Source organism: Lissotriton helveticus, chromosome 11 (assembly GCF_964261635.1).
Source record: "Lissotriton helveticus chromosome 11, aLisHel1.1, whole genome shotgun sequence".
Lineage (NCBI taxonomy): Eukaryota > Metazoa > Chordata > Amphibia > Caudata > Salamandridae > Lissotriton > Lissotriton helveticus.
In genome coordinates this window covers 588,361,180-588,387,571 of record NC_136072.1, presented here as the reverse complement: position 1 = coordinate 588,387,571, position 26,392 = coordinate 588,361,180, and the positions used below count along the sequence as shown (strand labels likewise).

The window sequence follows — 26,392 nt, the reverse complement described above, 5'->3', positions numbered from 1 at the left end:
CGAAACTCCACAAATAATACCCTAGTGCTAGTGCGCCTCGCTGCGCTGGCGAGATTGTGATAAGTTAACATAGGTGATCTACTTCATATGTCGTGGCCTTGTCCCAAAAATACGGCCCCCTCGTTGTGCTTGCTTTCCTGCCCCCTGTTCCCTCGTTGTGCTTGCTTTCCTGCCCCCTGTTCCCTCGTTGTGCTTGCTTTCCTGCCCCCTGTTCCCTGTGTGTGGCTCTCTGTGTGTGTGGGGCTCTGCGTGTGTGTGTGGGGGGCTCTGTGTGTGTGTGGGGCTCTGTGTGTGTGTGGGGCTCTGTGTGTGTGTGGGGCTCTGTGTGTGTTGGGCTCTGTGTGTGTGGCTCTGTCTGGCTGTGTGTGTGGCTCTGTCTGGCTGTGTGTGTGGCTCTGTGTCTGTGTGTGTGGCTCTGTCTGTCTGTGTGTGTGGCTCTGTCTGTGTGTGTGGGTGGCTCTGTCTGTGTGTGTGGGTGGCTCTGTGGTTGTGTGGGTGGTTGTGTGGGTGGCTCTGTGTGTAGGTGGTTCTGTGTGTGTGTAGGTGGCTGTGTAGGTGGCTCTGTGTATGGGTGGGTGGCTGTATGTGGGTGGCCGCTATGTGCAGAAAAACACTTGCGAGTGCAAAATGAGGGTACAGTGTCTGCCCTTAAAGTCCAGTGAGCTCTGCAACGTCTTTCAATCAACACACCCTACCCAACAGCGGTCAATGAACCAATCCAGAGACTACTAGAAACACATGCCCAGAGGCACGCTTCGCCTCACTTAGGCGCTACATAGCGCCAACTTATACATACCATACAATTCATGCAGTGTCTGATTTTAAATGTAAATGTCAGTCAATTGGCGTGGGACTGAGGTCGAGGCCAGGTGTTTAAAAGGCTTATTACCCCTTCAGAGTAGATTGAAAGGGTATGTTTTTGCAAAGAGTATGGCCTATTAGAAGTGTACGGATGCATGCTGTTTTACCGGATTATAATTAACAAGCGCGGCCATTTGATTATGCATGCCGAGGGATTTTAGTAAATCAAAATTGACTTACTGCCAGACGCAGGTGTGATCAGTAAATGCGAATTTGAAAACGAGATGTGGGAGTGATGAAACTCGAGTGAGTGGCTTTCATTTCGAGAACATATACTCTAAGACGCCCGTGCATTCCTTTGGCCCTTCTCATGAGAATACATTTTCGGGCAGCAGGATCCCAACTCATTAGTTCATCACATTGGCGTGGATTAAAGGGGCCTCTGATGCTGCGCCGTGTAAATGTGCGGTCTGACACCAATCTGATAAGACTGGGCTGATTGTTAAAACAATACCACGACGATCAGCACGAGCCGAGCGCCGCCATTGGTCAGATCCAGTCAGAATGCCGAAGGCGCCTATTTCAATAGACAAGGTCAGAGCAGCAGGGGTAACGAGTTGTATCTTACTTACACGTTTTAAACAATAGCGCCCATGATAATGTATATCAAAGTTTATAACGTAAAAGAACTTAAGAAAAGTGAGCGGATTATTTTAAAGTCAAACGTTCAATTTTAAACACAGTTCATTCACTAAGGACTACGATTCACTTTAGATAATTAGCGCAGAGAACTAAACCAGGGCTATAATTCGGTTCAGATAATTAGCGTAGAATATTAAATCGAGACCCGATAGAGAATTAAACATAAAATCAAAAGCAGAAAACACGCAACTTACAAAAACGAATACAAATCATAGAAATACGCAAGCTACAGAACTGGGTGGGTTTAATAAAAAAAAACTCAGACTTACAGTGATGTCCGAGGTAGTCCGGTGGCTGACAAACTATTACTAACCGATACTGAAGGGACAGACTATTCACCCAGACAGGCAGCGACGGAGAACACAACAGGACTGGAACACACTGACACTCCCACGACACCGGGGCCTGCTTGCTTCTCCTCCTGGCTCCTGCCCGGGGTAGCGCCACTCTGCCCCAGCCCACCCAAGCGCGGCATCCAATAATGGATGTTGCACGGTGGGCCAGCCAATCCTGGCGCTGCATGCAGCACCAGGATTGGCTAGGGTGGCACATGGACTGCTCGCCCTGGGCAGCCATTCAAACCCGGCCCGGCTGAAGCCGTACCTCCAGCCCCTTCTCTATGCCTAAGGGCATTGGCGCATGCGCGGGCAAGTCTTAGCCCGGGGGTATCATGCGCACAGTGCTGGCCTGCTGCAGCTGCTGTCACTCAAGCAGCTGCAGCAGACCCACCCCCTTCGACCGCACCATACCATTGAGGCATTGACGTCACGTCACATGATCCCGCGCTGCGCAGTTGAAGAGAATATTATATATTACGAGAATATTACTGAATTAGTGTAGTTGACGGTGCGTCCAGGGCTTAGTGGGGCTACGCCCCTACGCCCCAATGGATGCACCGCTGCTGTCAATAACAGGACCTGTATATGTTCACACCGAAATAACAATAAAGGTAACATCTGATGAAAACATACCTTGCAGTCGGCTAAACTGTCCTATACAAACAAGCAAAAACATCGGCTCTGAGGTCGTACATGAACAGTGGAACAAAAGAAGCAGAGTCGCTGGGGGGCAGGACTAAGATTCCTGTATTCCTGGTACACAATGGCTCTTTAAAAAAAAAATCCCAGTATTCAGCCACTAGGTGGCAGATATGTACATAGACGAGGCAAAGGTATCTATCGGCTTACCTTGACGTCTGTCAATGTCAAGGACCACATAGAAAGGAACACCGAAGGTTGCCGTGAACGCTGCAAGACTGCTAAAGTTTGAAATGAGATATAATACAATGCATACTGATGACAAAGTAAGGTGTATAAAGTAAACCTCAGATATATATATATATATATATATATATATATATATATATATATATATATATATATATTTATATATATATTTGTTTTAATGCAGCTCTGCACACACTAGCTCCGAACATTTCTAAAAGAACCCTTAGTTCCTATTGGAGTATTTAAAGACTCCTCTCCCATGCTTATGTTCGATGCATACTAGGTGACGGCTGGGCCAAGAGCGTGCTCGCTTCCCTGTATGCCAAGGAAGAGTTCTGCACAGGATTATTTAATCTAAATAGACTAGAGGCTCTATTGATGTGCGTAAGGGCCGGAATACACTCTGCACTGCAAAGAGACCACAGGTAGGAAAGGTTCCAAATAGCACTTGAAATGCATTAAAATAGTATGGGGACTGCGGTCTTAAGTACAATAGGGGCATGGTCAGAAAAGTGTGAAGTTGGGGTCAGTGAGTGTGCGGGAAGGGTAACACGCAGCTTAAAAAGAACATCATATTCTGTAACTACTTTTTTGACCTTTTGCTTATAGGTAACTGTATATAAAGTATAATGTAAACACTTTAAATGAAAAATAAAAATTCAAGTTAATGTAAGGGAAATGCATTGTCCTGGCATTATTATTATGATTAGGGTTGTATAAAGCACAGAGCTACACGCAATGGGCTTCCCGGCGCTATGCTCCACATAGTACTTGCTCAGAGTAATAAGAGTTCACAACAGCCAGGGTTTTAGCTGTTTTCGAACAATAGAAAGTGACTAACAAGATGTCAGCGAGCGTGAAGTTGCGTTCCTCAGTTTGGGCCCAGGCATGTCTTACTCTAGGAACTGAGGAAAAGTTAGAACTGCCGGAGCTTAGGGATCGACGTGGTTTGTAGGGTGATACCAGGTGTCTGAGAAACTGAGGGCCAGTGTTTGATAGTAGTTTGTACACGAGGCAACATGTTTTTGCCATGAATTCGTTTTCCACAGGCAACAAGTGGAGCTCGTGCAAAAGCTTAGATGTGAACCTGAATTTGGGCGGCTTTTAGAAGTAGCATTTTGGACTAGCTGCAGTCGTTTAAGTGAACCCTTAATCACACCCAGAAAGAGAATGTTGCCGTAATCCAAATTTGAGAGGATCAAAGCCTTTATCAGTTCTTTTTGCTGGAGTAGGAAGGCAACCAAGAATCTTTCTTAACCATCTGAGCATTCCAAAGCAAGGGGAAACGGCGTTTACAAAGCGGTCATTACTTCGTGTTACACTTACAACACGGTTGTTGGAAAGTGATACCTTTACATCGCAAGTTATTAGATCGACTTGCTGTAGGGGGCGCACTAACCTCAGGAATAGTATAATTTATTATTCAAACACCTTCCCTAATGTTGCGCACGCTGGAGTTGATTTAGTAAATGATACTATTCCTAAATCCAGCAAGTCGATCTAATGACTTGCGATGTAAGGGTATCGCTTTCTACCAACGCAGTCGTTGTAACGACCGAGTTGTAATAGAACGCGAAGTAAAAGCATGCGTTGTAACATGTTATATTCCAAAGCAAATATCCACTACCTTAGTGATCTGGGCGTTCATTGAAAGCTTGTCATCTAATCAGGCGCACATAATTTTTAACAGCTAGCACTAGAGTAGGGCATGTCCAGAGAATCTGAGGAAACAGACAAAGCCCCCCACAAAAGGATGATGGTTTCCCACCACCAAGATCTCCGTCTAATAACTATTCAAGGCAGTGTTAGAAGTGGGCGGGAACGGAAGGGCACGGCGTGCCCCTACTTCTAAAAATTATGCTAGTCCGTTCCCCTACTTCTTGGTTTTGAAAGAGCGTACCGGGACTGTAGGAATAGGCATACTTTAAAATGACACCTTTTTTTATTCCACTCAACGTGAATATTGACGAAGGCCTCTGCAGGGCGCCCGACCTCCTCCCCTTCCCTGCTGTGTCTAGGGGCCTGCAAAGTGAGACTGAAAGGGCCATCAGTGTAGCATAGCGCGAAAGTGGCTACCTCTGATGGCCCTGCGGCTGCCGTGAGCCCGTGATTCACACCTCATTTGTGAGGACGCTGCCTGCCAGCCCCCACTGTGACCTGTGACAATGGTCACATCAGGATTCTTTGGTGTCAAGCAGACTGATGGACGCCACCTGGGGGACTTTGTGAATCTGCTCTCCAGCCAGCCACTGAAAAGATGACCCAGCCCCACCAGCCTCTCCTGGAAATTACTCTCCGTGCCTGCCCAGAGGTCCCGACCCCTCCTTTACAGCTCTGCCCTTTTCTCTGAACCAGGGCCTGCACGAGGAGCCTGGACTGCCTCTGAAGTTGAACTCCACAAACATCAAGTAAGTGGGGGGAATAAAATACCTCTTGCATTTTGTTTAATAAACAGAAAATGTCAATTTTCTTATCTGCTGTTTTTTTATGTTATTTTTTTTCAATGTGTAGTGCCCTGCTCAGAAGCCAGTGCAGTTGGCGGCACCACCTATGCCAGGCTCACTGCGGGCATTTAAAATTCATACATGTCAAAAGACCCGATTTGGGCGGGAGACGCCCAACCTTTAAAGCCAAAACCAGCTTTATTTCTGCAGCCTGCGGCCTCTGCCTTTGCAGAAGTCATTGGGGAAAATTCATTCTTCCATTTATTTTAAACAAATCTCCCTCTTTACTCTTCTAAAATGTTGGCATTTTGCTCCACCGAAGGGCACCTATCCCGATCTGCCACTGCTCGCTGTGCTGCTGGTAGGGGCCCGACACTGCTGTCCCTGCCTATCTCAATCCAGACGTGCAGCTTAACCTGCAATTACAGTACCGAGGCTCTGCTGATGCCCTTCAAGTCTTTTTTATGCCCCTGCTCTATGTGCCCCCTGGGCAGTTTGCAGTCTATGGATGAAATGCCAGGAAGTGAGGGTGGTGAGGGAGGGCTGGATCTGGGTATACTAGAAGCAGGGTAATGAGAAATACCAGGAAGTGTGGGGGAGCTAGGGGAGGGCAGGATGTGGGTATGCTAGAAGCAGGGTAATGAGTGATGCCAGGAAGTGAGGGGGAGCGAGGGGAGGCCAGGATGTGGGTATGCTAGAAGCAGGGTAATGAGTGATGCCAGGAAGTTAGGGGGAGTGAGGGGAGGCCAGGATGTGGGTATGCTAGAAGCAGGGTGATGAGTGATGCCAGGAAGTGAGGGGGAGCGAGGGGAGGCCAGGATGTGGGTATGCTAGAAGCAGGGTAATGAGTGATGCCAGGAAGTGAGGGGGAGTGAGGGGAGGCCGGGATGTGGATATGTTAGAACAAGTTTAATGAGTGTTGCCAGGAATTGAGGGGGAGCGAGGGGAGGCCAGGATGTGGGAATGCTAGAAACAGGGTAATGAGCGTTGCCAGGAAGTGAGGGTGGCGAGGGAGGGCTGGGTCTGGGTATGCTAGAATCAGGGTAATGATATGCTAGGAAGTGAGGGGTAGCGAGGGGAGTGCTGGGTGTAGGTATGCTAGAAGCAAGGTAATTCCAGAGAGCATGGGTGGTGAGGAAGGGTTCGATGTGGGGACGTTAGAAGCAGGGTAATGAGCGATGTGAGGGTGCACAATTGGGTATGCTAGACGTAAGGTAATGGGTGATACCAGGAAGTTTGGGTGGGGAGGGTGGGCTGGTCGGCCCTAAAGCCTGATTGGGACTGATAGAGATCATTTGAGTCAATAAACGTTGTGAGCTGCTTATTTATATGTTTTTCCAAGATCTTAGTTAATATTGGGAGAAGAGAAAAGCAGGTCCATAGTTAGAGTTGTCTACGTTTTATTTTTTTTAGCAACGGCTTGACCATAGCATGTTTCCATGCCTTGGGAACATATCCGTTCAATAGCAAAGCATTCAGATGCTGTGCTAGAAATTGTAACACTTGTGGGTCCAGCTTACCCAGGATCAAGGCAGGAAGTGGATCCAACAGAAAGTGACATTTAGGAACCCCGTAAACCAGCCGCGGCCGGTAGTGGGAGTACCAGCCGGGCGGTGACGTGGGGAGGGGGAGGGGCAGGGTGGGGGGTAGTAATGTATGGATTACGGCGTTTAACAGGTAAGTAAACATATAAATAAATAAAACGAATTTCGTTGCATGCACTGCTTCCACAAATGCAATGCAGTGCGCGCACGAAATTCGTTTTATTTATTTATATGTTTACTTACCTGTTAAACTCCGTAATCCATACATTACTACCCCCCACCCTGCCCCTCCCCCTCCCACGTCACCGCACGGCCGGAACTCCCACTACCGGCAGCGGCTGCCGTAAACGTCCCGAGGTCCAGAGATCCGAAGTTGTCCAATGAACGGGACAGGCAAGGGCTAATGGGGTGGTCTATACTAGCCTGCATATGATGGTGACCGGATATAACTTGGATAGTACTTTCTCTTGAACCATCTGGAGAACTGTTTAGGATGGTTGGTTAAGAAAAAGAGGTCAGAATATCTGTTAACTTTTCTACCTTCCCAGAGCTGTCTGGAATGGTAACCAGAGCAAAGAAGGCCTGAATATTAGCAACTGTTTTCACAAAAAAGCAGGTTAATTCATCACATTGGGGTTGCGACAAAAAGACTGGGGGAATATCTTAGTGGGATCTGATACGTTTTTTTTAATCACTTGAAAAAGGGTTTTAGGGCTATTTTGAGCTTTAGAGATTTTGTCTGAGAAGAAGGAAGTTATTGAAATACAACAGTTTTTGACCTTGTTTATATGTTGTTGGATCAGTTTCAGAATAGGATTTGCGCCAAATTCTTTCCAGGTGTTTGCACTTTTTTATTTTCACTCAGTGTCTCAAACTATGACGCCGGAGGGCGTGTTCTGTGTTGCGTGACTCAGGTCATAGGTAGCGCAGCATCAATTGATGATCGGAGCCAGTTATCAATAGTAGTACAGTCCGCCTCCATTGCATGATTCAGAGCCGGGCAACTAATCTCTAGCATGGAGTTCAAGGCAAACACATCAAGTTTGGATCAGTTCTTCGATGTCGAGGATAATTCCTGTTCCTTGTTACTTGGTGTGGATGAGATGAGGTGGTCCGACGATACAAGGGGAATCGGTTTGCATTCCCTTCAAATTTGTAACAAGGGGGTTGCGTAGATGTCCAGACCTATGTGTAGGCATGCCATTAATAAGCTGGATATCTAAGGCGTTGAGATCCTCAATCACGGTCGAGGCTAATTTACAGTCCTTGCTGTCAAAGTGAATGTTAAGGTCACCTAATACTGTGAAATTAGCATATTTAAGGATATACAGCGAGAGGATCTCTGAAATATGGGTGCTCCAGTTACCTGCTGATATAAGGGGGCGATAAATTAGGGCTCCAGACAGAGAAAAGTTGTTGGATAATGTCAGGGAGAACAGAAAAGCCTCACAGTCAGGGATCTCCAGATTCACCATTATGCATTGATATTGTGATTTAAAAATAACTGCAGTCTCCCCCCTCCCCCATCCTGTCCCGGCAATCAAGTCTAATCATGCTAAAAGCTGTGGGTCGCCGGCTTCCTGACTACATGGATTCACTCCACCCAGATTTACTCATACTACTCCTGGACTGCATCAAACTCCCTCGGGAACCAAGACGCTCGCCCCTCCCCCCGTTTGCTCGGATCCATTTCGATCCAGCTTCTCACTGCTTCTAAATCAATTGCAAACAGTCCTGATGATGGCCCAAGACTCCTGCAGGCCGAAACGCCGTTGACTTTCACAGCTTAACTTCTGGCGCCCCTATTTATGGACACCCGACCTAACCGTGTTTCAACATTTTACAACATTTATTGTCTGGATGTCCTGAATATGTACATTTGTGGTTGTTTTACATTGTCCTCTGTCGCGCCCACCACTATCGCTGCATATACCACGTCACTTGTCACTTGCGCTGTCACAAACTTCATAAGCACTTGTGCACAGTATCTTGTTGGTTACATGTCCATTAATGTAACGCAGTGCTACCTTCTCATGTGCTTGTACATATGAAGATTAATATATCCAACATGTCCAATACAAGTTACCTTTACATGAATGTGTCTCCCTGTGTTTCTCCTCATTTGGATCAAATCTACTGCAATTGATTGCGCCGTCTATATTTGCTATCTAAATGATACCCTTGTTTGGGACATTGTTGTTTGATACCAAAAGCTGTGGGTAGGGCGGTAATTATATCCTGAATCAAAACCTGGTTAAGCCAGGTTTCGGTTAGAAAGTGGGCATACGGATTATAATCAACTAAAAGGTTAAAAAGTTCCATTTGGTGCTTCATTAAGGAATGGCAATTAATGCTGTAAAATTGATAATGAATTGCTTTCGGCTTTTGTAAATTTACATTATGGCTAAGCCCGCTGCAGTGCCAGTTGGCTTACAATGGTACTTATGAGTTGTGCACAGATTGGCAATCCTAAATCACAATGGGTCCCTCTATCATTGTTAGCATCCATGTCAACTGAAGAGAGGCAAGCAGCTGAAGTTATAGGACAAAGAGTGAGTAAACGCAAAGCTGAGTACACTAACCTGTCTGATGGAAAAAAGAGTGCAATTCCGGGTCACGGACGGCTACAGATGAGCTTGTCTTTGGTGAGCACACTGCACGTGTCCTCGCTTGGGCCGCACTTAAATGAGCCTGGACGGGAGCATGTGACTGAAGCCCCAAATAACAAAATTTCAATTTAAAAACGTACTTACCTTTTTATGAAAACCTTGGTCCTAAAATAAATCTTGAGCAAAGATTATTTTTTATAAAATTGGTGTGGATCTCCTTTTTGATTCGTTTGTCATATTTTGGTCATTGTGTGCACAACAAATGTCTTACACTCCTCTGTGTTATGCCTAAAGTTGCTCGCCCACATTACCACAAACAGAGCACTTTAGGTTTGCACTGATTCTTGTACACTTCTGGGGGAATCTCTGGACTCTGAGCATGGTATAACCACTTAGTGGCATACCATATACAGAGGCAGCTTCCTACACTCTCCATCCTATCTTTGTACCCTCTTCTGCTCCAGGTGTTTCCTTAAGTTACATCACCATCCCCTCAAATCCGACAGCATTGTAGGTCTTTCCTACACTTCCCCATGGAATAATAATGACAATTAGCATATATGTGACTGTCTGTGTGCTCTGCAGAGAGAGGCCAATGATTGGAAGAGTGTGTAGTCTGAACACCTTTATGACCCAGTTAGAGACACTGTCTGAACTTGTGCTGCCTTCAACCCTGTCTCCAGAGCTCTCAATCGTGTCCCATGAACTACCAATCAACACCCTGAACCCACCAAGGCACACAGAGACTACACAGTTTGCACTATAAAAGATTTGTGTTGCATAAAAAACAAAAGTAAGGAACCCATCTGGGAAAAGGAAATACCTTTATTGAACAGGGACACAAACGCCATGCAATATGAAGCAAAACGCGTAAAATGTAACAGGAATTCCACTGCTGACTTGTATTTCCTTAAGGATCCTTCAGCACATTGTCAAGAAGGAGATCAATGTTTTCACTTGTAAAAAAATGGGGGAGCATTCAGGAACTTGCCTGTTGCCGTAAGGAGTCGGGGTGGAGGACTGCTGAACCAATCTTGACCCGCCGGGATTGCCGCCTGCCTGCCGCCTGCCCGCCTGCCTCCCGCTGCCCGCTCCCAATACCAACAGGGGACGCGCTGGCCGTTGCCTGGAGTGCAGGCTAGGGAAACTACAAGCCCCAGCAGCCCAGAGAACCACCTGATCAATTGGAGCGCCAGGAGGCGCATAAAACTACCGTCAGCCCTGCTGAGCGGGGGGGAGCATTCAGGAACTTGCCTGTTGCCGTAAGGAGTCGGGGTGGAGGACTGCTGAACCAATCTTGACCCGCCGGGATTGCCGCCTGCCTGCCGCCTGCCCCCCGCTGCCCGCTCCCAATACCAACAGGGGACGCGCTGGCCGTTGCGTGGAGTGCAGGCTAGGGAAACTACAAGCCCCAGCAGCCCAGAGAACCACCTGATCAATTGGAGCGCCAGGAGGCGCATAAAACTACCGTCAGCCCTCCCTCGCGGGACGCCGGGCTAAGCCCGGGCAAAGGGCGGGCCCTCTGTGGCCCTCCGAGGCCTGAGGAGGACGGGACGGGCCACCTCCCTTGGCTCCCTGACTACACAAGGTACAGAGATCTACATTATTAATTGACCTTCCATGAACAGTGAAAGACATTAACATTGAACACATTCCGTCAAGAATGATGCGAAAGGAGGCAATTAAAAACTCATTTTTACTGCGGGGCTCGGGGAAGGGGATGGAAAATGAAACTCCGAGGAGTAAGACACTGTCCCCTCCAAGAGAAGTAGACACTGATGTATCTTTCCATCTTCTAGATAGTACGCTATCTCCCCCATTAACCTTGGGAACACCGCAACACTTGTCTTATTGGGAGGAACTAAATGCATTGTGTGGTGCTAAGTTCGTTCCAGTAGCATCCCCCTCTCCTGAAAAAAACTCCTGTATCGACATCCCTGTTGGCAGACTGTGCGAACCATCCCTACCACCTAACGAGGTCAACTCCCAAGCCGCTGTACAGCCACAGGGCTCAAGCATTAAAAGGAAATTTGACGGGGTTAATGACCATGGAACCCAATGCAAAATACAGAAACTTTGCGTTGGTCTCACATCGCCCGCCATGAACTCCGCTGTATCTAAGGGGGATGTTGAAAGTTTGGACGACTAAGTACCATTGTCCCAGTTGCCACTATTATCTCAGTTTGAGCAAATGCTAAGATCCATAATAGCACCCCATATAGAAAAAATTAATATCTTGGGGGATAGGCTGACAAATATAGAGACAACCATTAAAACCAACTCCTTACCTCCTATAAAGACGGTAATATCTAAGTATCCCAACTTACCCACTGCATCCGAAGCCCCTATGCCAATTAACACCAGGAAAAATGTCCTAACTGAAAGTCAAAATTCCAAAATACCACCCCTAACTGCTACTAAAATTCCCCCCAAATCTGTATTAACAAATTTCCCTGTGGTTAGAGTAGAGCAAAATAGAGTAACACGCATCCATTTACCTCCGGAAGCCGCCCCTTTTGTGCTTGTTCTTTCGGGAATACCGGCACCCTCTTATGGAAAACCCGAAAGACACAAGGACCTTCTTAATAAAGTCATATTCTGGCTAAATAAAAACAGACCCCTTCCACCCAATCAAGACGGTGGAATTCTGAGTGTTAGAAGGGTGGGCTGGTTAGGGTCATTACCTAAAGAAATCTCTGGGGACCTAATCCTAGTGAAATTTAAGAATCAGAACATTGTCCCATATCTACGATCCTCCCAGCCCAAAGAAGGTGACGGCCCCATTTCCATCTGGGACTTGTACGATTTCTATCCAAGTACCCCACATATCCCTCCACTCAGATCAATGACAGCACACAAATATCTGATGGGAAGTGGATTTCGTGCTCTTACTGGCAGTAGCTCTCTTGTCCGCAATAGATTTGACTTATTGCACAAACATTGTAATTTCTGAAGGGACATGCCAACGCATTAACCCAGACTGTAAATGCTAATCTTATGTATAGTGCATTGTAATTAATGAATTGTCCCAATAGGCTGGGCATACGCTTTTTTAACTTGTAGATATATTTTGTTTGTATGTTTTTTCTTCATGTTTGTTTGTATGCTTTTATGATTTTTAAATCAAAATCGAATAAAGCTAAGTGACTGACTGACTTGTAAAATTAAGACCATGTTTAAAGGATTCGGTAGGGACTGGCTTCAATGTCTTGCAGGAGCCACCCCACATAAAGCCCTGCTTGTTTGGATTAAATTATGAATGACCACGCATCAACAGGAGTAGAGGTGTTACATCCTGAACAGTCCTAACAGACACAGACACTTCTTGAACCCAGACTGAAAGTTGACATGGCAATCTAGGACCTCAGCAGACCAAGCAAGGATGATCAATGGTAACTCGTAGAGCACACAGACATACACAAGACATGACAATGCAGGACAAAGACATGTTCTCGTGACTGGTCTACACAAAAGTGGAGTTCCACACATGCATGGTTAACGTACAGTTTCCAATTCTTAGTGTCATAGAGGAATATATATGCGCTTATTTACTGTACTACCTAGGATTTATGGGTGTTGACATTTAATGTATACATAGTATGAATTCATGCTTGTGTTTAGTGCATATCAATGAGAATTATGGACGCTCATGTTTATTAACTATAGTGTATTTATGAGCATTGTTGGTGTTTAATGTCTACATAGATGTTATGAATCGTAGTGGTTAATACAAACAAGTGTGAGTTATGCATACTTAAGATGAAGCTAAAGTGAATGTATAAAAAGAAAAATTATAGGCACTTGCTTAATGTAAATAAATTGAAAACCTGGACACATCTTTAAAGAGCACAGTCATAAGTTACAGATTTTTGTTTATGCGCAGAGGAGTTGTGGAAAATTAGTTTTAATGTGTCCGTATAAGTGGTATGAGGCAAATGCCAAATTGATTTATGTGTTCAGGTTTAATGTTTATAATATATATAACATATATTCACTGAAAGTCAAAGTCAAACTCTAGAACATGTTATAATTCTAGCACCTTTTGGCCACAATGAATAAAAACTATGGCTAACATGAGAGACTGGAGAAACTTTGAATACAGAGTTAATGTGAAAGATTCCTAAGCCTGCTAACGTCAAAGTTCACTTTTGTATCACAGTCCAGACACTAGTGTCCTGTAAAAATGTTGACTTATTTCCAAGTGGCCCCTGGCATATATCTGAAAGGGAAATGCTTCTCAGCCAACCTGTGGAAACTGTCATCCGACTCGTAGAATGGCCTCTAGGTTTCCCTACCAGGGGTTCATTAGGCAAATGAGAACACAGTGAAATGCAGGATACAATTTAGTGACAAATGGATTGTTTTGAAGTGGTCGGGTCCTGGAAAATAGGACTGTCACTGGTTAAATTTACATAAGGTCTTTGATTTGTCAAGATCGATGCAAAGAACTTTCTTGATATCCAAATCCTAGAGATCTGGGTTAAATCCATCATTCTTTTGCTCACCATGCCACCCCAGTTTAGACCTGGCCATATGCAAACCAGTCTTGACCCTGTGCTTCATGGGAACAGTCCAGCCCGATCTGCCAAGCCAGGTCCTCCCTGGACAGGAAACAAGCATCCTAGGACCGGTTTCAGGGTTTCACCCCTCATCAGCCAAGCTAGCTTGAATCCAGTGGCACAGTGAGCCTGGGACCCACGTCTGGGCATTCTGGCGCACTTAGGGTGAGAAAGCAAAAGACACACAGATGATGGACGGAATACAGAGCGAATGACACATTCACCCCCAGTCAAAAGATCTGGGTTAAATCCCTACTATGAATCTTAGGACTTTTCACTACTGGAATATGGAAGTAAGCATCTTGCAGACTTACTGCTCACATCCATTTCCCCTTTCCTAAGATGTGGTAAAAATGGATGGAATGCTAACAGACAGAATGTTTCCCTCTTGATCCACTTGTTGGCCATCCACAGGTCTAGGACTGACCTGAATTCCTTCTTTGGATCTTTTTTCATGAAACAGAAAATATATGCTTTTTTTTATATACCTTTATTATTTTAGAACATTTGTCTTACCCCACATTGTACAACCATCACTGTTAACACAGATACATACTGTAAATCACATGCATAGTCAGAGATTAAGCTACTGCATGTGTACAAAACATATCTTCATTTGATAAGCAACTATGATGTTGTCTAGCTTCAATTTACAATCTCATTTAAGCACCCTCTAGTTTTTAACAGCATTCCAACTGATCTTCTGCAGTACACGTGTTATTCCGGCAGTCCATGGTATTTCTAATGCAATCTGGGTGATTCTTCTTGTAGGTTCTCCAATGCAATCTGGGTCATTTCTCTTGTACTTTCACCATTTGTGCCTGTCGCTTGGTGTGCTCTTCAGCATCTGTACCCTCCTTTCAGCTTCAGTAATTTTATCTCTAACTTTGTATATTTCTTGTCTGAAGAGAGCAACACTGTCAGCTAAGGTGTTTATTTTTTCAGTAATTTGCTTGTTCTCCTTGAGCATCAGCTGTTTCACTTTGGTATTGGAAGTGTCCAGTCCTGTCATAGCGCCCTGCTGCATCGTGGGTGCACCATGTGCCATTCTCGCCAGTCCTTACGCTAGCACTAAGCGTTGGTATGTCTCCACTTTAGTTTTATATTCTTTTGACATGTGAGGGGATTGGTATAGTGCACTGCTTATTATTTTATAGGTACTTGTATCCTATGAGTTCCTTCTCCCTCAGATTCTTGGTACCAGTTAGTAGTACCCTGCTGCCCAGTATCTCAGCACTTAGCCTTACCAATAGACACTTCACTCTTCTAGCATTCAGGGGAGCACTCCATCTGTTGCGCCTCTATCTAGGTTTCGGGATGGCAGACAACCACCTCTATTATCTGGTGTTTCAGTCTTGCAGGTCTGTTCCATTCTTTCACTGTGGGGTGCAGTCGTCGTTGTTGACCCCACAGTACAAGGCAGACTGCTTACATATGTCCTTTCTAACGGGGGCACATCTTACCTTTTCTCCATGCATAGCCAGGCAGTCACTTTGAGCCACTTTTCGCTCTTCTGTGGCTGCTCGCCTGGCTGAACCTTTATAGCTAGGCTGCTGGATAACACTGCTTCACCTCACTCTGCTCCAAGTTTATGGTGTTTCTCACTGCAAGTCCAATCTCGGTCACCATCCCCCATGTCGCAAGGCACCTCTGCAACACCTATCTGCTCCTGGCTTCAACACCTCAATCTGATATGTTCCGGGCTGCCCGAAGGGCATCTGATATTCAGTAGCTCCTAATATGTTTATGCCACAGGGAGGTGCACAAGCGAATCACAATTTGCCAAGAGTAGCTGCATTTATTGGCAGCATAGCAGAGTTCCAGATGCCACCTTGACTTCTTCAGAAAATATCATGTGCACATGCCTCTCCTTTAGCAAAGGACCTGGTTCCATCACACTTTTTCTCAGCAATGTAGAGATCTCCTTCCACCGGTCGGCTAGTTGACATTTTGAGGCCTACTTTGGTGGTATAAGCGATGGAGATGCCTTGAAATACTGTGAATAACAATAGTCTTGGCACAACAGATGTTACTGCTATAGCACAGAGACATCAGCTAGAGGGCCAGTTGGTTCACCCCAGAACTCCTAGCATCCAAGCGAGCCTGCCGGAAACTAGAGAAGAAATGGCACAGCGAACAGACTCCGGACAGCCTTGCAGCAGACAAAGACGCCACACCCCCAACCACCATCACCTCATCAGGATTGCCAAGAGGACCTCCTTCAAAGACCGCCTCGACAACAACGCGCACACCAGCAAAGGAGCTCTTCAACATCGTGAAGAAACTCTCCAACCTCAGCTCCAACACCAACGACATCCCGCCGTCGCAAGCCCTGTGCGACTCCCTCGCAATTTTGTTCCACCGCAAGATAGCAGACATCCACGACAGTTTCAACACCTAGACAGCAACACAACAGACTCCCCGCACACCATCGATCACGATCCCTGCTGGTCTGGACCAGCGTGAGCATCGATGACACCATCAAGACAATGAGCACAATCCACTCCGGCTCCCCGTCAGACCCATTCCCGCACCTCATCTTCAACAAAGCCAGCAGCTCCATCGCACCCCACCTATGCAACGTCATCAATCTCTCCCCCGAGACCGCGGCCTTCCCAGAGAGCTGGAAACATGCTGAGATCAACGCCCTACTCAAAAAACCCAAGGCAGACCCTAGAGACCTCAAGAACTTCCGGCCCATCTCGCTGCTCCCGTTCCCAGCCAAGGTCATCGAGAAGATTGTCAACAGTCAGCTAACCCGATACCTCGAAGAAAACAGAATCCTGAACCCTTCCCAGTCAGGATTCCGCAGCAACCACAGCACCGAGACCGCCATCATTGCCGCCACCAGGACACTGCTGGACAACGGTGAGACTGCAGCCCTCATCCTTCTGGACCTCTCCGCCGCCTTCGACACGGTCTGCCACCGCACACTACGCGCACGCCTCTATGCCGTAGGGATCCGAGACAAAGCCCTTGAATGGTCTACCTCCTTCCTCTCCGGCAGAACTCAGAGCGTCCGCCTCCCCCCATTCCGATCCGAAGCCTCCGAGATCATCTGCGGCGAACCCCACGGTTCCACCCACAGCCCGACACTGTTCAACATCTACATGGCCCTGCTCGCACACGTCGCCCGACAGCACGGTCTGAACATAATCTCCTACGCCGACGACACTCAACTGATCCTCTCCCTCACCAAGGACCCCATCACCGCCAAAGCCAACCTCCACGAAGGAATGAAGACCGTCGCCGAGTGGAGGACGACCAGCCGACTGAAGCTGAACACGGACAAAACAGAGGTCCTCATCCTCGGCTCCAACCACTCAGCCTGGGACGACTCCTAGTGGCCGACGGCACTGGGGGCACCCCCAACACCCACCGACCACGCGTGAAACCTGGGTAACATCCTCGACTCAACGCTCTCCAAGACCAAGCAAGTCAACGCCGTCTCCTCCTCCTGCTTCAACACTCCCGCATGCTCCACAAGATCTACAGGTGGATCCCGACAGATACATGAAGAACAGTCACCCAGGCCCTCGTCAGCAGCAGACTCGATTACATAAATGCCCTCTACGCGGGAGCCCCGACTAAGCTCATCAAACGACTGCAACGCATCCAAAACGCCTCGGCACGACTGATCCTCAACGTACCACGCCACGGCCACATCACCCCCCAACTGAGAAACCTGCACTGGCTGCCCGTCAACAAGAGGATATCCTTCAAGCTCCTCATCCATGCACACAAGGCACTCCACAAGACCGGCCCAGCCTACCTCAAGAAATGACTTTCCTTCTACATCCCCAACCGCCAGCTCCGCTCCGCCGACCTCGCACTCGCCACCGTCCCACGCATCTGAAGAACAACCACCGGCGGGAGGTCCTACTCCAACCTCGCCGCCAAGACCTGGAACACCCTCCCACTGAGCCTACAACAGACCCAAGACCTGCTGACCTTCAGGAGGCTACTCAAGACCTGGCTGTTCGATCAGTAGCGGCCCCACCCCCAAGTGCCTTGAGACCCTCACGGGTATGTAGTGCGCTCTACAAATGCTTGATTGATTGATTGCTGCTGATAGGGCCAATACATCTCTGGAAAGATTAATAGCGGCAATCTCTCTGTGTTGATATTTAAAGAGCTGCTTCTTATTCTCCAGACCCACAGTGTTTAGGGTTGTGGGTTCGTTTTTCATTCGTACGATCACTTTCTCTGTGTGTTGTCTGAACAAGAGCAAACCAGAAAAAGGGCAGATTGAGAACATAAACTGCAATCCAATTTAAAAAGGTGATAAGTAACCAGGAAGATTAGCATAGAGGGAAACCATGGAATATGCCAGTGCTGCCAGCTCTACAGAGGCAATCGCTGTACTGGGAACCTTCACAAACGATCTCTTCAAAATCCTGTCTGTGAAGCCTCAGCATTTCTTCAGCAAATGACTTCATGACATCAGACAGGAGGTACTGAAGTTTAATGGGCCGAAGCATGTCCCCTTCTTACTGCTGAGAATATTACACAGACTAGCTTAGGGTCTGCTTTCCTGTGGAGGTGACATGCACTTCTTGAACGGTCTTAGAGTCACAGCTTTTAGCGTGGTTGGAGTGAGTTTTTTTTTTCTCCCGCCAACACTAGTACACCTGGTAACAAAGGTCTTGGGGAAGCTCTGGTTTTGAGAGTTTGCATGACAGACACCGATGTTTGTGCCCATGGAGTTACTCAGTTTTGAGGACCTTGCGCCAAAATATGTTGGAATTTGGCAATGTTGTCCACTGGGAAAACTCTTGAAAGAATATCTCAACTCTCTGAGATCAGAGTGTGAAAGAGATGTTGGCGGTGAGGGAGATCTAACTCTCCTATGGTTTGGCATACAAGAAGAACCTGAATGCATTAAGGGGGACTAAAGTATTCTAGGAGGAACAATGGCAACTAGAGATGTTATGAGAGGCAAAGCTAACTTTCGTATAGGCTGAATGGAACTATGTCTTGACACTACACATGGAGGAGGTGGAAAAATAAGAGGATGCAATGGCGTTTGCAATGGATCATTTGTAGGGATGAGGAACCTTGGTGGTGTAAAAGCTTGAGGGGTTGGTTTTATAGAAAGTAATAGCCTCAATCCTTCTCTGAAGTAAAAGTCGATGTTGAAAACCAGTTTGCCCATTTAGGCGACATCAATATCTGTCCCAATGGCATCTGCACCAATGGTGAGTTGTGAGGTGACGTCGAGTGAATAGATGGTGAGCAGAATACCTGCATATGTCTGGAGCACTCTGACATTGAATACCTGCTAGATCAGTGCAGATGACGGTGTTTTGACATTGAGCCAATTCTCGTTGGGGAACATGTTGGGGCTTTGGCTTTTGCAGACGTGGAAGCCTTTGAAGGTAATTGTTGATGATGTTGACATGAATGTCGATGAGGGTGACTTCTTTTTTCACTCTTATCCAACCTTCTCCCTGGATCTCCCACTCAGAGTCCTTAGGAGTTGAGGCTCTATCGCAGTGGAAGCTGAACATTCCTGAGAGATGCCTTTGGCTGTTTTCCTCTTGCCTGTCTTAAACACCCAGAGTGTTCCAGGAACCAAATCACATGCCAGGAGAAAGAAGTGAGTCTGGGGAGGTAACTGTCGGTTCAAGGCATCACTGCTAGTGGAAGCACATACGACCTTGAATGGTCAGGGTCCTTTTTAAGTCTTATAATGTAAGGCTGTAAGGCTGCACTTTTTCTCATTACTTATACACATAGCCAACAGTTTGTGTTATAGTTGCTGTAATGTAATTTAAAGAAAGGGTTCTTGATACTGCATAAAGTCGAAAATCTTATAAATATTACCTGTGATCAGTTGTTGGAGGGCCCTTCGAACAATTTGGACATGCTGGACTCTTTAAATTCTTTATTCAAATATCAATATATAAATTGAAATTCCAGGGTCCACGTACGCAGTAAGGAAATATTCTAATGACTATTAATGATGATCCTTCAGTACAGAACAGAGAGACAGACCGGAGCAACCAGAGGGCTCAGGTTGCTAGGTAACAGCCAATGACAGAACAATAGGGGCATTACCACTGAGAAGGGAAAACCTTCACCAAGCAATGCAATGGATGGGTGTTCACACTATAGTGTTCTAATAAAGTTTCTTGTAGGCATTGTAATTTAGAATGTTTTTATGTCATGTAGAATGTTGTTATGTCATGGGTTGGAACGGGAGGGGAGGATAGAGCAGCGGTTGAAGTTGAATGTAACAGGACGTGATTTTGATATGCAACAGTGGGTCTTTTCATGGCTTAATGAATACACCTTTTTCTACAAAATTTACCGACTCCCTCGCCTCTTTACAATGGGGGAATATCCCCACACCCTCAGGTACCTGCAGGACTGCAGAAGAAAACCAACACCTTGCATATCCACACATAGTGTCCTAATGAATATCTACTATTCATGATGACCAGTAAAGCACAGATTTTTGAATTAGAATTTTTTAGAAATTTGTAAAGCGCACATTCACTAGGCAGTTTCTTGGCGCTATAGGATTTCAAAACTGGGGGGATATCGGGAGCTATAAGCTAAAAGCTTGCTGGAACAGGAAAGTCTTAAGGGCTTTACGAAACTCTGTGTAGGAGGGGGAGGATCTGAGAGGGGGGGAAGGGAATTCCAGAAGGTAGGAGCAAGTACCGAGAATTTCTGGCCCCCGGATTGTTTTTTCTTGAACCGGGGGATCACCAACAAGGATTTGGTGGAAGAACGCAAATCTCTGGCAGGACTATAGTTAGTGATGGCAGAATTGATGCAGGCGGGGGCGGTACCTGTCCGAGCTTGAAAAGTCAGGCAGCCAAGTTTAAAAAGGGCTCTTTGTTTAATTGGAAGCCAATGAAGGGCCAAGAGAAGGGGGAAGAGTGATGGTATTTCGATAGGCCATGCACCAGGCGAGCTGCCTGGTTCTGCACCAGCTGGAGGCGTTGAAGTGCATAGGCGGGAGCACCATTATAGATGATGTTTCCGTAGTCGATCTTGGATAAGACCATGGCCATTACAATCAGTTTAAGTGCAGAGGGAGAAAAAAAACGGGATACTTTCCTAATAATACGTAAAGTAAAAAAACAGGAAGAGACAACGGAACTGATATGGGAGTGAAGTGTCAAGTGGGGATTGAGTGTGATACCAAGGGTCTTAACAGAGTGAGAGGGGATGGGAGAAGGACCAAAGGAAGAGGGCCAAAAGGAGGGCGACCAGGGATTGCCACTGCCTCCAGTCAGAATCAACTCAGTTTTATCCGGTTTGAGTTTAAGATGGTTTTCATTCATCCAATCCCGGATAAACAGCAAGACGGACTGGAAGCTGGAAGTGGCTGGTGAAGGGGAGGAGAAATTGAAAATGAGTTGGAGGTCGTCAGCATAGTTATAAACTGTGACCTCCATTTGTTGAAGTGCAAAAATAAGAGGGAAGATATAAAGGTTAAATAAAAGAGGGGAAAGAGAAGAGCCCTGAGGGACGCCACATTTCACCCTGCTAGGTGAGGCCGAAAATTCGGCAAGGTGGACCGCCTGAGTACGGCCTTCCAGGAAGGAACCTATCCAGGTTAGAACCTGTTCCCCTATGCCCGCCGCCTTGACACGGGACAGAAGGATGGAATGGTCTACCGTGTCAAAAGCGGCGGACAGATCGAGAAGGACCAGGGCCTGGGGGATGTTGGTATCGAGTCCCTCCCTGAGTTGGTCCATAACTGAAATGACCACCTTCTCCATGGATTGTCGAGGGCGGAAGCCCGCCTGGCAGGGTGAAAGATGGTTACTGCTCTCTATAAAGGACCTGAGCACCTGGGTGAGTGGGACTCTGCTACCTTTCCCAAATAAGGGAGAAGGGATATAGGGCGGTAATTAGCCGGGGAAGAGGGGTCAGCCCCTGGTTTTTTTAGAATAGGGAGGATTATGGCGGTCTTAAAGGAGCCGAAACGAAACCAGAGGTAAAGCAGTTGTTCAGGAGAGTGAGGACGGGGGATGGGCATACCGAAAAGAACTGACGGAGAATGCGTGCCGGGCCGATGTCAACTGGGGAGCCCGACTTGACACGACTGAGTAGGAGGGGCAAGGATTCTCTGGTGAGTGGGGGGATGAAGGTGAAGGAGCAGTTATTGTCAGGGGGTTGGGGAGGAGTGAAGGTGGGGGAGGCGGGGGGATGTTGGCTTTGATAAGGGCTATCTTATCAATAAAAAACTCGTTAAGCGAGTCACATAAGGCCTGAGAGGGGGGAATCTTGGGTAGAGTTCTGTCCGATGATGCCAGCTCGTGGACGGTGGAAAAAATCTCACGAGGCTGGCTTTCTGCAGCTAGGATGCGCCCAGAGAAATTTTCGGTCTTAGCTGTCAGAATGGCTACTTTATATTCATTAAGTACAGTAATGAAGTGTTGTCTACGGGTGGGGAAGTATGCTCTTCTCCAGGCTCGTTCGGCCTGCCTTAGCTCTAATTTCTTAGCTTTGAGGTCAGGGCTGAACCATTTGTTGGCATTATGGGTGCGGTTGATGGTAATCCGCTTCAGGGGGGCCACAGGATCGCAGGCATTGGTGAGCCACCGGTCTAATGTGGCAGCCTGGGAGTGGGGGTCCAAGCCTGAAAGATCAGGGCAGGTGGCAGCTAACGAGTTACAAAGAGAAGGGATATCAACTTTATGCCAGTTCCTAGCCCAGGTGTTTTTGGGAAGAGGAAGTGATGTTTTATGGCTCAAATCCAGGGAAAAAGCAAGCAGGAAATGATCCGACCAGGGACAGGGCGAGATAGTGGGGGTGGACATAGGAATGTTAAGTTTCCAGACCTGATCAAGGATATGGCCCCGGATGTGGGTGGGGTCTAGAACGTGCTGGGTGAAGTTAAGGCTGAGGAGCAGTTGCGTGAAATCTTTAGAGACCGAGTCCTCGGCAGGGTCAGCAGGCCAAAAGTTAAAATCACCCAGAACAAGGACAGAGGCGCTGTTGACTACCAGGGTGGCCAATAAGTTCTGAAAGGCAAGGAGAAAGCAGGGAGATGACTGAGGTGGTCGATAAATTAATATACAGGTGATTGGGGTCTTAAAGGAGGTGGATCGTACTACAAGGCAGTCGGCTGCTGGTAGTGTAGGCGAGGTCAGTGTCTGAAAATGAAAACCCTTACGAGCAATCAGGGCTACCCCGCCTCCTGCTCTGTTCTCAAGTCGATCAACGCAAAGCATGGAATAGTGGGGCGGGAGGGAGGCTAGAATGCTAGGCAAGGAGTCAGATCTATACCAGGTCTCGGTTAAGAACAGGAGGTCTGGGGAATTAGAATCCAGAAGGTCAAATATTTCAGTCTGGTGCTTGACGGCTGATCTCGTGTTGAGAAGGAGGGCAGTAGTGGGAGGGGGGGGGGAGGAGCAGGCGTGATGGGTATAGGGGAGGCAATGCCAAGCTTTTGAACCTAGGACAGTGTTGCGGGATTCAGCGGCCAGCTCTTTTTGAAGGAGCACAGTTGTTCAGAGGTGTATGTAAGTAGACGTGCATGGTGTTGTGCCCCGTGCCCCGGTCGGTCGCGGACGGGCGCAGACGGGCTTGCCTTAGGCGTGCCTCCGGCGCGCATTTGACGCGCCCGCTGCGCTCGCCCGCTGCGCGACCGGAATATACACATTTTTTATAGAGGAAAGAAGATGCCGATTGGGGGGCGTGGCCTCTCAAAAAAGGGGCGTGGCCTGTGTGGGCAGCGTGAATGGCGGCAATGACAGGGTCCCGCAGCAGCGTTAAACTCCGCTGCGCGGTTTGATGAGGAGCGTGGGGGCGCCCACGGCAAGTGAATAGGTAAGCAGATAAAATCAACAAAATATATGTGACACTCAAAGTATTAAAAATCGTACAGGCCTACTCCCGGCTTCCGCCTCAGGAGAAATCGCTATCAGCGTGGCGCTTGTATTCAGCGTCTTAAGTAGTGGCGATGGGGGGCGTGGCCTCTCAAAAAAGGGGCATGGCAGATGCACTTAGACACATACAGAGTGCATCATATGAGGATAGGCAACAGACTCCAGTTATCGAGAACAGAACGGATGTTTACAGAGGAGAGTCAGCATGAAGTCTGCACCCTTAAACTAAAATTGCTGTCACCAGCCATTCACCTCATGAGCTGGAGCGAGGGGTAGGAGGGGGCGTTAGCCACAATCACTTGGTTTCGGGGTACACTGTGTGCACCCCTTTTCAATTGAGCCTAGCTCTGCTGACAAAGGACTTGCCTGAAATGTAAAGCACCTCTAGTGGAATTATCCAGAAAAAAACTAACCAGGCAGGGTGACACAGCTTTAAAAAACATGTAAAGGACTGCTGTTACACGTGTTCCCTTGATTGTACTATGTATACAAAAGCATTATGAATGCAATTTTATAAGGTACACAAAGTGAAGCTATTGATGCCTACACTCAATGTACATCAATAAGGACAGAGATACGTATTTAATGCATGTAAAAAATGAGATCTGGATGTTGTGTTTAATATATACAGAGATTAGTTACTGACACTCATATTTAGTAAATATATATTAAGAGGCACTGTGGGTATTTATTTTTATCTGTAGAAAATGAGCCCTTGTTGATCGGGTTGATTGTCTAAAAATGGAAGTTACAGATGCTCAAGTGTAGTGTCTGTCTCTTTTCTTCTTTGCTTATCCACTGTTGTCACCTTGTGGAATGTTAGCATTCATCAATGATGTATTAGAATGTTGGTTTCCTTGGCTCTGAGGAGTTCAGTTGGGAGCTTGGGGCTGAGCTGAAAGGAGCCTGCTCCTGGTGGGGTTCGTATTTATAATCCTTAATTACCACCTTTGGACTCACCACCTTGTACCATCTTCATGAAATAAATATATATATATTCATACTACTTGATTCCTGACAACCTTCACTACATCAAGTTAAATGTACAGGTATGCCTGCTATGTACACTTTTATTCAGTGTATGTAACAGGATGTTATTGCAGCTCTTATAATATATTGGAGGTTAGCTGTAGACACTTATGGTTAATGCACTGAAAATAATTACTGGATGTGCGTGTTTCAGTTACTTACAAGACAGTTATCTATATGTGCACAGCAAACGTACATGAATGAGCACCGGCACGGACAGGTGAGCATGATTAGTTACTCACATCATTGCCTTCGGTTTCAAACTGCTCAAACTGCAGTGATATGCGATACTGTGTGGGTGCCACCAGCTGCCAGATGCAGTTCTTGTTGGGTGGGTACTCCTTAGGCCAGCCTGGACTAGTAATGGAGCCATTGAGTTTGGTGAGGAATCCTCCGCAGGCAGCTGTGGGGATGAGAGAAGAGGAAGCAGTGAGGGCACCGAGAGAGCAGGATACAAGAAACGAAACAGAGACCTGAAAAGGACAAGAAGGGAGGTTTGCAGTTGGAAGAGGGCTACAAACAAGACAAAGAAAGAGATGATTAGTGACAGGCCAGGGTGAAGGAGAAGAGATAATAGATGACCACAAGGACAGCAAGAATACGGAACTCACAAAAGTTGATGAGATGCGAGCAGAAAAGCTTAGGTCGACAGAGAAAAGGTGGGATTCAGTGCAGGATATGTGCTGGGAGAGGACAAGGCATGAAATGAGAGTCAACAGTGGTGGTTGACAGAGGTCATGATCTAGGACAGGAACTAAATATCTAGGAGTAAAGGCTGGAGAAGACAGGGAAGAGTACAGGAGACAAAAACATCAGATCACACAAGTACTTGAGAAATCATTAGAAATGAGAGGCATGTAGGAGAGTACAGGATACAAGGGAGGAACACAAAGCCAAACAGCAAGGCCAAAAGGACAGGATAGAGGACAGAAGATCCTACTCAGTGAGTGTGGACTAGGAGAGGTTGGTAAAAAGAAACAGAAATAAGGGACTGGCAATGCAGGCCACGACAGGACTGGGCAACAAGATAGATAATTGTACCAGAGAGTGCAGAACACAGATTACATCATAAATACTGTCTTTAAAACCTGAATAAAGTGGGGATATTGCCTGAATGGCCAAGTCACAACAAATCTACAACAAGAAGCCCTCTTAGCCTGCATGTAATGAATCTCAGACTCAGTAACTTACGGGGTCATACCTCCCGTCCACACACCAAGTGGCCAGATCAGGTCAGTGCTGCGTTACAGGTCCAGACATGCATTCAAACATACCAACAACACTGTGCACATGATACAACACATAAAGAAAATATGTGTGAAAGCAAGGAAAGCACCTCACGGACGTAACACCCGAGGGGGTTCCCGGTCTATGAATGGCCGGTTTACCCACTTCTCATCATCGGTTGCTTTCCTTGCAGGGAGGATGAAAATGTGCAAAAGAAGATGTGCACAAAACAGGATAAAGAAACAGAGAGGGAGTGTACAGATACACTACCTAGTAGGATAGAGATATGTGTTCAGAACTGGGTGAAACGACGGAAGCGCCGGAGGGACTCGGCAGTGGTGACTCACCTTGAGGAGTCTCCAAGACGGATTCGTGATCAGCTGACACGCCGTCCTAG

At 46.9% G+C, this 26,392-nt stretch overlaps 1 protein-coding gene across 1 annotated transcript in view; it reads right to left on the bottom strand.

Moving 5' to 3' along the window:
• BMP1 (bone morphogenetic protein 1) overlaps window positions 1–26,392 on the bottom strand; it is a 569,977-nt gene that overhangs the window by 109,788 nt on the left and 433,797 nt on the right. Inside the window, exon 14 of the mRNA XM_078666375.1 lies at window positions 25,011–25,171. Within this exon, the coding sequence (XP_078522501.1) occupies window positions 25,011–25,171 (161 nt within the window). The remainder of the gene's footprint in view (window positions 1–25,010; window positions 25,172–26,392) is intronic.